Below are 12,096 nucleotides of genomic sequence, written 5' to 3'. Positions count from 1 at the left end.
TATGTGTGACTGTATGCACAGGGTACTATAGGAACAACTTTCCCTGCAGGTGGGAATCTGGGAGGCAAAACTTGAGTATTGAGTTAGCCAAGTGAAAGGAAGGAGCATATGTGAAGACTCAGAAATAAGAACAGTGGAGTAGTGGTAATAATAGCTAACGTATGTTGAGAATATGTTGGTATATACAGATGTCTTAACCTGCAGAATGAAGTATCAGGCTGCAAAGGAGTGGAGGGATTGATAACAAGGAAGTCCAGACAGTTGGGGCCTAAAATCCAGATCTCTAGATTCCTGATCTGGTATTTATTTTCTATCAGCCAAACTTTTTTTGAAATGTGTGATGTGTATTGAAATTAATAGGCCATTGCTTCTAAATTTGAAGTTTAGAAGTTAAGCGTTTGTAACCTTCTTCAGACATAAAAGAGGCATTTCGAAACAGCTTTCCCTGGCCCTGGCCAGTTTGGTTAGTGGATAGTGTCAGCCCACCATGCGGATATTCCAGGTTTTGATCCCTAGTCAGGGCACACATGACAAGTAACCATCTGTTTCTTTTCCCCTTTCTCTCCCCCTTCTCTCTCTCTTCCTCTCTCACAGCCAGTGGCTTGATTGGTTCAAGTGTCAGCCTTGGTCACTGAGGATAGCTCGGTTAATTTGAGCTTCAGCCCAGATGGGGGTTGCCAAGTGGATCTTGATTGGGACCATGCAGGAGTTGGTCTCTCTATCTTCCCTCCTCTCACTTGAAAACAAAAAACAGCTTGCAATCAGTTTTATGGCTTTATTTCACATCTCTGAGTTTTTAGGGTATTAAGTTGAATGAAGAAAGCAACTTTTATGGTTGTCCTATTTTTTCTCTGCTCCAGATTCTTCATAAATGGGATTAAGAGCCAACTTTTATTCATTCAACCTAGGAATTATTCTGTTGACTGATTTATTTTAACCAAACACATAGGAATGACACTGTATATTAGTTCATAAGAGAGCTAACTTATAAATAGACTACTGTCTGCCAATCACCTCATTTTATTTTATTAAGAAAATCTACTTAGGAAATTCAGTTAAGATTAGAGAGAGTTGCTGTGTGAGAAGAAAAAAAAAAAATTGGATGAGCCTGACCCGTGGTGAAACAGTGGATAAAGCATTGATGTGGAACGCTGAGGTCGCCCGTTCAAAATCCTGGGCTTATCGGGTCAAGGCACATAATGGGAGTTGATGCTTCCTGCTCCTCCCCCCCTTCTCTCTCTCTCTCTTTTCTCTCCCCCCCCCTCCTCTCTAAAATGAATAATTTTTTTTAATTGGATGATTTTAAAGGTCTTTTACATCAAGCTTTTGTAGAGATAAAACTACAAGTCCTCAACGTTATTGATTCTGTGATGAAATGATGTATAATAAAATTAATTTTACCATAGGCTAATTGATATAAACAAAAGCTAAGTTTCTGTGACACCTCATTCGAGGACCTCCTGTAGTCTATAGTCTAAAAGTATATATATATTTCTAGGAAGGCCAAAATGAATGTTCATATAGACTAGATACTGTATTTATTCTATTGGATGATACCACATTGATCAATGCTTATGCTCTCAGTTATTTTTTGTAGACATCTTAATTTCCACTAACCCTTATATTTGTGGTTGTTATATCAGCTTGCTAAATACCTTTACTACACATTTCAGAATTCTAAGTTTAAGACTTGATTTAGCCTATCAGCTTTCCAAAAAGACCATCAAAATAACCTAGTGCTGAAACTAATCCAAGTTTATATTTACTGCAGTGAGAGTGAATATTGCCCTGAAGAGTTCTAGTAGTGTTTTAGAAAGGAGAAGTCCTGGATGGAAATTTATAGGGTTTGGGGATCTGGGCTCTAGTGGTTTAAGGCTGGTCTTTTTTCTTTTCTTTATTGAATTTATTGTGGTGACATTGGTTAATAAAATTGTATAGGTTTCAGGTTTACAGTTCTATAATACATCATCTATATATTTTATTTTGTGTTTGCCACCCCAAATCAATCTCCTTCCATCACTCAATTTTCCTTTACCCTCTTCTAACTCCCCTGGCCCCCCTATCCTTCTGGTAATCACCATACTGTTGTCTGTGAAAAAGGTGAAAGGATTAAGCAACTCCCCCCAAAATATTTTTTTTAAATCCTCAGAGACAGGACAGGCCTTTCAGTACACAGAACATACTGGCACTGTTCAAGGCTTGTGATAAGTTGTTTAGGGTGAGTTGAGCAAGTCTTGATGAGCAGATATTTGTTTGATAAGCAAGTAGGCTTGCCTAGCTGAGCAATTTATTGTACTAAGCGGTTAGCTGAGCAGTCTGTTGTTTAGCTAAAAGAATTTTTGGGGTGCTCCTAAAGCAAATAAGTTATTTACTGGTTTGTATTTTTATCTTCCTGGGCAAAAATTTCCTGGAACAAATGATAAAGTCATGTTGATATAAGGGCTTTAGATTCTTATATGAATGTAGACGGTCTCAGTTCTCAATGACATCTATAAAGGCAGACACATTAAAAATATATATTTTTAATGTTTATTAATTCTAAAGAGAGAGGAAGGGAGAGAGAGAAAGAGACAGGAACATCGATCTGTTCCTGTATGTGTCCTGACTGGGGAATTGAACTGGCTACCTCGGCACTTTGGGTCAATGCTCTAACCAGTTGAGCTATCCAGCCAGGGCTAAAGGCAAACACATTTTAATTAAAGATTTACTGTTCCAGGTCCTGGGTATTTCACCATTCCCTTTACCTTAATCTTCTAATTGTGGATGGTATTATGATTGTGGATCTCTGTGGCACTTGTTTACTGACTTCAACCAGTATTTCAATATATAATATATCCCTAAATGCATCCTGAACTCAATGAGTCTTTTTTCTTCAAAATGGTACCTTTGCTTTTCCTTTTCACTCTTGAATGGTATCATTTACTTCATCTTTCCAAAATTCTATTCCTCGTGCAACCTTCTTCAATCTCCTGCTCTTTAAACCAACCATACCTTATTTCTGTTATAGTCATTTATTAGGTCAGTTTAGTTCCTTATTAGAGTGTAAGCCCATGCAAAACAGAGACTATATTTTACCCATCTTTTTTTTAAAAAATCCTTTTAATATTTGTTAAACAATTACTCTTGCAGCAATTTTCAACCTTTTTCATTTCATGGCACACATTAATTACTAAAATTTGGCAGCACACCAAAAAAATATATTTTTTGCTGATCTAAGAAAAAAAATTGGTGTAATTTTGATTCATTTACACACCAGATGGCTGTTGCACTGGCTGTTGTCATTTTTTTTATTTGACAATCTAAGGGAAAGGGTAAATACTCTTGATTAAATAAGTCAGGTATTGCATGTTTTAAAAATTCTTGTCGCACACCAGTTGAAAATTACTCTTTGAACTGAGTTGGATTAAAACAGGTATACATCCATTAGATTCATGAATTATTTTGTATTAGGCTGATCTTACAGGCCTTTTATCTTTATCTCTATGGTCTTTCCAAAGATAGAATGTCCAGAGGACTGTCATTTTAGGTTGCACTTTGGACAGATTGTTGGAGTCAGGTGTCATTGTGTTTTGAAATATAACCATCTTTGCCCTGGTCTGTGTCTCAGTTGGTTAGAGTATTGTCCTGATATCCATCAAGGTGCAGTTTCAGTCTCCAATCATGGCATATACCGTACAAGAATCAACCAGTGACCTGACCTGCGGTGGCTCGGTGGATGAAGCGTTGACCTGGAATGCTGAGATTGCCAGTTTGAAACTCTGAGCTTGCCTGGTCAAGGCGCATATGGGAGTTGATGTTTCCTGCCCCCAACTTCCTCTCTCTACAACGAATAAATAAAGTCTTTAAACATTTTTTAAAAATACATCACACTTGTTTATCTGTGTTCTTGTTGATATACAATTGGATTGTTCTTGTTTTTTTACTATTATGACTAATATTGCCATGGACCTCTTTGCCTTCTTTTTTGAACTATTTACTTGTGGTAAAATATGTAACAAAATTTGCCATTCTAACCATTTTCAAGAGTACAGTTCTGTGGCACTAATTACATTCACAATGTTGTATAACTGTTACCACTATTTCCAAAATTTTTCATCATTTCAAACAGAAACTCTACCCATTAAGGAATAACTCTTGTGTTTCTTCCTTCTTCTGTCCCAGCCCTTGGTAACCTCTAATGTACTTTCTATCTAGGAATTTGCCTCTTTTTGATATTTCATATAAGTAGAATAGTACAGTATTTGCTCTTTAGTGTGTGGCATATTTCACTGAACATTGTGTTCTCCAGGGTTCATCCATGTGGCAGCATGTGGCAGAACTTTATTCCTTTGACTGAGTCATAATCTGTTGTATAGATGTGCCACATGGTGTTTATCCCTCTGCACCAACATTTGGGTTGTTTCGTACGTACCTTTTGGAGTTTCACATAACATTTACTTTTTGCTGCAGCCATTATTATTTGTGTCATGCCTTTTCTTTCTGTTTTTGGGTACTTGTTATTTCCTTTACCTGTCATGCCTTTCCCCTGTCATGTTAGAAAATTTTTCAACAGTTTGCAGAGTTAACTGTTTCTCCATTTGCATTAGACCTTTTACACTCTTATATGTATGTCCTATTTACTAGGTTGTGATATCTACTTTAACGTTCTCAGTGCTTACTCCATTGTTATAGTAATAAAGACTATCATTTATTTATTGCTTCCTAAGTCGTAGGCCCTATGATAGTTTTTATCATCATCATCATCATCTTCATCATCTTTGATCCTTAAAACAGATCTGCAGTGTAGGTACAGTATTGTAAGAGAGATTGCATGTAATTTTTCTTTTTTTTTTTGTATTTTTCTGAAGTTGGAAACGGGGAGGCAGACAGACTCCCGCATGTGCCCGACCGGGATCCACCCGGTGTGCCCACCAGGGGGCGATGCTCTGCCCATCTGGGGCGTTGCTCTGTTGCGACCAGAGCTGTTCTAGTGCCTGAGGCAGAGGCCATGGAGCCATCCTCAGCGCCCCGGCCAACTTTGCTCCAATGGAGCCTTGGCTGCGGGAGGGGAAGAGAGAGAGAGAGAGGAAGGAAAGGGTGAGGGGTGGAGAAGCAGATGGGCGCTTCTCCTGTGTGCCCTGGCCGGGAATCAAACCCAGGACTCCTGTACGCCAGGCCGACGCTCTACCACTGAGCCAACTGGTCAGGGCCAATCTTTTAAGAATCATAGAATTTATCAATAGTCAGGGTTTACCTGGCTTCAGATTCACTTAATTTCTGTGCAGTCGTCCCTCGCGATATCACGGTTCATTTTTCGTGGTCTCACTGTATCACAGATTTTCCGCTATATTGTGGGATTTTGTGGAATATAGGTATTTTTATATATTTATTATTTTAATTATTTATGTGGTAAACAGCATTTTCTAGCCTAAAAAATTGGAAACAATATGAAAAGAGTGTGGGAAAGGTTTATAAGAGTGTGTGTGTGTGGGGGGGTTTATAAAGCCTTAAAATATATATAAATAATAAAATAAATATAAGGTCGCTACTTCACGGACTTTCACCTATCGTGGGGGTTCTGGGACCTAACCCCTGTGAAAGATGAGGGACCACTATTGGCAAGCCATCTTTTCCTAAAAAAAAAGTTTGCTGAAATGGATAAACCCCTGGCTGATGTTTGACTCTGACTATATACCCTACTTTATTTTATTTTATTTTTATTATTATTATTTTTTTCTGTATTTTTCTGAAGCCGGAAATGGGGAGAGACAGTCAGACAGACTCCCCCATGCGCCCGACCGGGATCCACCCGGCACGCCCACCAGGGGGCGATGCTCTGCCCCTCCCGGTGTCGCTCTGCTGCGACCAGAGCCACTCTAGCGCCTGGGGCAGAGGCTGAGGAGCCATCCCCAGCGCCCGGGCCATCTTTGCTCCAGTGGAGCCTCGGCTGCGGGAGGGGAAGCGAGAGACAGAGAGGAAGGAGAGGGGGAGGGGTGGATAAGCAGATGGGCGCTTCTCCTGTGTGCCCTGGCCGGTAATTGAACCCGGGACTTCTGCACGCCAGGCCGACGCTCTACCACTGAGCCAACCGGCCAGGGCCTATTTTATTTTTTTACAGGAAGAAGGACAGATAGGGACATACAGATAGAAAGGGAGAGAGATGAGAAGTGTCAGTTTTTTGTTGCAGCTTCATAGTTATTCATTGAATGCTTTCTCATATGTGCCTTGACCTAGGGGTTACAGCAGACCCTTTGCTCAAGCCAGCGACCTTTGGGCTCAAACCAGTGACCATGGGTCATATCTATGATCCTGCACTCTAGCTGATGAGCCTGTATTCAAGCCAGTGACCTCAGGGTTTTGAACCTGGGTTCTCCACATCCCAGTCCGATGCTCTATCCACTTTGCCACCGCCTGGTCAGGCCTACTTTTTTTTTTTTTTAAGATTTTATTTATTTATTTATTTTTAAAGTGGGAGGCAGAGAGACAGACTCCCGCATGCGCCCTGAGTGGAATCTACCCAGCAAGCCCTCTATAGGGCACTGCTCTGCCCGTGTGGGACATTGCTCTGTTGTTCAGCAACCAGGCCATTTTTTTTAGCACTTGAGGCGGAGCCCACGGAGCCATGTTAGGAGGCCAGCTCACTTGAACCAATTGAGTCATGGCTGTAGGAGGGTTAGAGAGAGAGAGAGAGAAGAGGGGAGGGAAAGGGTGGAGAAGCAGATGGTCGCGTCTCCTGTGTGTCCTGACTGGGAATCAAACCTGGGACATCCACACACCGGGCCAACACTCTACTACTGAGCCAACAGGCCAGAGCCAAAGGTCTTTTAAAGCATTAATTAATTTAGCCACTGTGTAAGTATATAAAATACTCCTGTTCTGACTGGCACAGGTAAGAAGACAGACACTTAAAATCTAGTTTAGGAGATGATATACAAAAAAATAGAAAATTCTATTGCACATTAAATCAAATAGTGTGAGTCAGTAAAATAAACTGTAATCAGAGATTATATCAGTTGTCCAGTGAGAGTACAGATTTTAAGTGAAGCATTAAAGGAGTTCAGAAGGGGAAGCAGTTACTATGGGTTAGGTAGGGCATACATTTTCTGGTGAAACGTCTTGTTTGTGGAGAATGAAGAACTCTTAAATAATACGGTGTAGCCCCCAAAAGAGCCATAGCATATAAACAGATATATAGTATATCTGTGTTGTTATAATTTCACCGGGAAGGAAGAAGTAGTCTAAAAATGCTGGGGTAAAGGGAAGGTGGCAACCATAAAAATGTTGAGAACAACTAGGTAGTTAAGAAAGAGTTTTAAACAAGAAATATGATGGATAGGGCATTGAAAGACTGATATGTAAGTTCTAAATAAGTAAAGAAGTGGGGTATTTTATTGGTAAGAATGTATAGCAACAAGTTTAAGCTAGTTTTCTTGGAAAATATACTTTTTGAAAAACTGAAATTGGGTGTGCAACATGTCTCACATACAGCTTGATTGCCTCTAACTATTTTGGAAAGTGAAGAGTAGAAAAACAAAATCTTGGAATTTCTTCTTAAATATGTGCAAATTCAGGTGTTGTGGTAGATTACCTATATTACCTCTGTGTGTTCACCCTTACCAATTTGTTTCTAATTGGTGGTGAAGATCAGTTCACTTCTTGATGTAGTCATGTTTAGTAGTAGTATTTATCTAGCAGACTCTTAGTTAGATATGGAATTACAGTTCTGTTGTGCTGTCATGTCATTAGTCATTGAGTTACACACAGATTTTTTGTTTGTTTTTTTTTTGTATTTTTCTGAAGCTGGAAACGGGGAGAGACAGTCAGACAGACTCCCGCATGCGCCCGACTGGGATCCACCCGGCATGCCCACCAGGGGCGACGCTCTGCCCACCAGGGGGCGATGCTCTGCCCCTCCGGGATGTCGCTCTGCCGCGACCACTCTAGCGCCTGGGGCAGAGGCCAAGGAGCCATCCCCAGTGCCCGGGCCATCTTTGCTCCAGTGGAGCCTTGGCTGCGGGAGGGGAAGAGAGAGACAGAGAGGAAGGAAGGGGTGGGGGGTGGAGAAGCAAATGGGCGCTTCTCCTATGTGCCCTGGCCGGGAATCGAACCCGGGTCCCCCGCACGCCAGGCCGATGCTCTACCGCTGAGCCAACCGGCCAGGGCCTACACACAGATTTTAAAGAGTTGAGTAGACTGTAGAGATTATTTAGTTTAAACCCCTTTTAGATAGAATGAGCAAGTTGAGGCACAGAAAGGTTGAGAGGCCTGCATAAAGATATTAGTGGCAGAACCAGGCTTACTACTTACGAACTTTCTGACTTCTGTCTAGTCTATTGCCCTTCTCACGAGTACCATTCTGTCTAAACTAGTATGAAGCTTGATCTGGAAACATCTTAATTTAGTGATTTATCCCTTAAGGTCTGACCAGATTGGCATTTCTTTCTTCATTTCCTTAGACAAACTGATCATTTCCTCAAGAATGTGGAAAGACTAGACAGAAGTCAGGAAGTTCATAAGTAGTAAGCCTGGTTCTGCCACTAATATCATCTTTATGCAAGTCTCTCAACCTTTGTATTACAATTATTTATTTTATATTCTTGGAGATTTCAACTCAGTACTTCCTCAACTTGATATATTTAATAGTATTATGGGTTCTATGAATTGAAATCTTTTTAAAAAATATTTTATATATTGATTTTTTTTTTTTATGGGGAGAGTGGGAGGAGCAGGAAACATCACCTTGTAGTAGTTGCTTCATGTTATGTGCCTTAACCGGGCAAGCTTGGGGTTTTGAACCAGCGACCTCAGCATTCCAGGTCAATGCTTTATCGCACTGCACCTCCATAGATCAGGCTATGAATGTAATCCTTAAAACAGAAAACAAACCATTCAAGCTATTCCAGGAATTTGCTACTGAAACAAACATAAGAATGCTGCTGTTATGGTTTGTCTATTGGAGAAAATGTGGGTAACTGTTCTTCATTTTTAATACTCATAATTTTATAATAAAGTGACTTTACTTCCTATATTGTTACGTGTTTGAGGCATTGTTTTAACCTTAAGAGAATTTCATTTATAATTCTTCAAGGAAAGTGTGTTGATTGTTTCATGGACTCCTGGTCTCTGCCCCTGACTGTTTCTCTGATCGCCTTACAGGGCTCCGAGGCCCACAAGTGTGATGATGAAGCTTCTCCAGAAGAGGAGGGGTTCATGGGCATGTCCCCTCTCTTACAAGCCCATCATGCTATGGAAAGAATGGAAGAGTTTGTTTGTAAGGTAAGAGGCTAGCTTCTTTTCATTTTTGTGTTATATGATCAGCCCTTCCCAAACAGAAACCTTTAAGGAGAGTGGTAGTACCTTGCTCTGGGGATAATCTGTGCTAAAATGGAGACAGAGGCAATCTCATGACTTGAACCCTGTACAAGGCATAATACATTTGCCTGCAGCAGCCATGATCAAGTTTTGAGAAAACTAGAACATTCAGTTGGGAAACAGGTCTTTCCTAATACAGATTATTAATAGTTTAGACAAAACAGAATGAAACAAAATTGGAGTGCCATCTAAAATGTCATCTCTAAGTCCCCTGAATCTGTTTGTCCGTTGACTGGGATAGCCAGAGTGCTGCTGTTTCTAGGGAGTCCACTGGTCACCACACTACTCTTTAGAGTGCCTTTGCCCGGTTTTCCCACGCCTAGTGTTTCCAGTTCGGTCTATTTTCTGTTCTAAGGTTTTTCTTCCAATTCATTTACTGATCGATTAGGTCCTATCATGGAGATTCCCCCCCCCAAAAATGGTAACCGGAATTGCTTAGAGAATAGGTCAGGGACACTGGAAAATTTATAGTCACTTGATCAGTTGATTGGGACAGTTGTGTTCTAGAGTTAATGTAAGTCTGTTTGTGTATATATGTGTTTGTAAATTCATTTATTAAAAAACATTCCTGAAAAACTCTTGATTATTTAGGTTTTTTTTTAAAGAATTTATTTTTATTTTTTTTATTTTTTACAGAGTCAGAGAGTCAGAGACAGAGATGAGAAGTATCAATTATCAGTTTTTCGTTGTGCGTTGCAACACCTTAGTTATTCATTGATTGCTTTCTCATATGTGCCTTGACCACGGGCCTTCAGCAGACCGAGGGACCCCTTGCTCGAGCCAGTGACCTTGGGTCCAAGCTGGTAAGCTTTGCTCAAACCAGATGAGCCCGCGCTAAAACTGGTGACCTCGGGGTCTGGAACCTGGGTCTTCCGCATCCCAGTCTGACGCTCTATCCACTGTGCCACTGCCTAGTCAGGCTGAGATTTTTTTTTTTAAGTGAGAGGAGGAGAGTTAGAGAGAGAGAGAGAGAGAGAGAGAGACTTCAGCATGTACACGGACTGTGAGCCACTTGGCAACCCCCCGTCTGGGGCCGATGCTCAGATCAGCTGAGCTATCTTCTCAATGCCCAAGGGTGACACTTGAACCAATTAAGCCACTGGCTGCGATAGGGGAAGAGAGAAAAATGGGGAAGAGGGAGGAAAAGAGAAGCAGATGGTTACTTCTCATGTGTGCCCTGACCGAGTATAAAACCTGGGACGTCTGCATGCCCGGCTCATGCTCTATCCACTGAACCAACTGGCCAGGGCCTAGAGAGAAATTTTTGTGCTCAGCTTTTTCATGGGTTTTATGAAACCAGGATTTTTCATGCATGTGGTCATAGAACCTGAAAATTAAACTTAGGTTTTTCTCCATTCACAATGACACTAAAAATAATTGGGGCTAGTTGACTTAGAATACTACACTTTGGGCCTGACCAGGTGGTGGCGCAGTGGATAGAGTGTTGGACTGGGATGCTGAGGACCCAGGTTCGAGACCCCGAGGTCTCCAGTTTGAGCGCAGGCTCATCGGGTTTGAGCAAAAGCTCACCAGCTTGGACCCAAGGTCGCTGGCTCGAGCAAGGGGTACTCTTGGCTGCTGTAGCCCCCCAGTCAAGGCACATATGAGAAATCAATCAATGAACAATAAGGAACCGCGTTGAAGAATTGATGCTTCTCATCTCTCTCCGTTCCTGTCTGTCTGTCCCTATCTGTCCCTCTCTCTGACTCTCTCTGTCTCTGCCACAAAAAAAAGAAAAGAAAAAAAGAATACTACACTTTGGACCAGAGAACAGGAAGAAAACATAATCTGGATATAGATATCCCTTCCAAGATGAAGGAATGAGTGGAGAGTGATGGAGGAGGGGCATAAACATTTATGGGTGTTCTTAGAACCCAGAAAAAAATTTTTTTTTTTAATTTTTTATTTTTTATTTTATTTATTCATTTTTAGAGGGGAGAGAGAGACAGAGAGGGAGAGAAAGGAGAGAGAGACAGAAAGAGAGAAGGGGGGAGGAGCTGGAAGCATCAACTCTCATATGTGCCTTGACCAGGCAAGCCAGGGTTTCGAACCGGCGACCTCAGCATTCCAGGTCGACGCTTTATCCACTGCGCCACCACAGGTCAGGCATAGAACCCAGAAAATTTTAATGTTTGAAAATTGGTGAAGGAAAAGCCAAGCAAAAACAATAGATCCATTGTAGTGATTGCTGACTCAGGAGAATTAATACAGAGGGATACAAAAGATATATTTTGTTTTTCAAAAATACAAGTTCGCCTGACCAGGCGATAGCGCAGTGAATAGAGTATCGGACTGGGATGCAGAGGACCCAGGTTCAAGACCCCGAGGTCGCCAGCTTGAGCGCGGGCTCATCTATCTGGCTTGAGCAAAAAAAAACCAAAAAAAACCCCTCACCAGCTTGGACCCAAGATCGCTGGCTCGAGCAAGGGGTTATTTACTCAGTCTGCTGAAGGCCCGCGGTCAAGGCACATACGAGAAAGCAATCAATGAACAACTAAGGTGTCCCAATGAAAAACTGATGATTGATGCTTCTCATCTCTCTTCGTTCCTGTCTGTCCCTATCTATCCCTCTCTCTGACTCTCTTTCTGTCCCTGTAAAAAAAAATAATAATAAAAAACAAAAACAAAAACAACAAAACCAAGTTTGTCGTTCAAGCTCTCAAATTTTGAGTATTTAGTGTCTGGGCCATTAGGGGTTTTAATATTTATGTATCAATGGAGTACTGTAGCTAACTAACTTCACTG

At 41.2% G+C, this 12,096-nt stretch overlaps 1 protein-coding gene across 1 annotated transcript in view; it reads left to right on the top strand.

The window, feature by feature from the left end:
- The window catches only part of ADIPOR2 (adiponectin receptor 2), an 88,868-nt gene that overhangs the window by 57,480 nt on the left and 19,292 nt on the right, over positions 1–12,096 (top strand). The window contains 1 exon segment of the mRNA XM_066369481.1: positions 9,136–9,255. Within this exon segment, the coding sequence (XP_066225578.1) occupies positions 9,136–9,255 (120 nt within the window).

The sequence above is a fragment of the Saccopteryx leptura genome, chromosome 2, assembly GCF_036850995.1.
Source record: "Saccopteryx leptura isolate mSacLep1 chromosome 2, mSacLep1_pri_phased_curated, whole genome shotgun sequence".
Lineage (NCBI taxonomy): Eukaryota > Metazoa > Chordata > Mammalia > Chiroptera > Emballonuridae > Saccopteryx > Saccopteryx leptura.
This window is presented reverse-complemented; position numbering and strand designations above follow the sequence as displayed.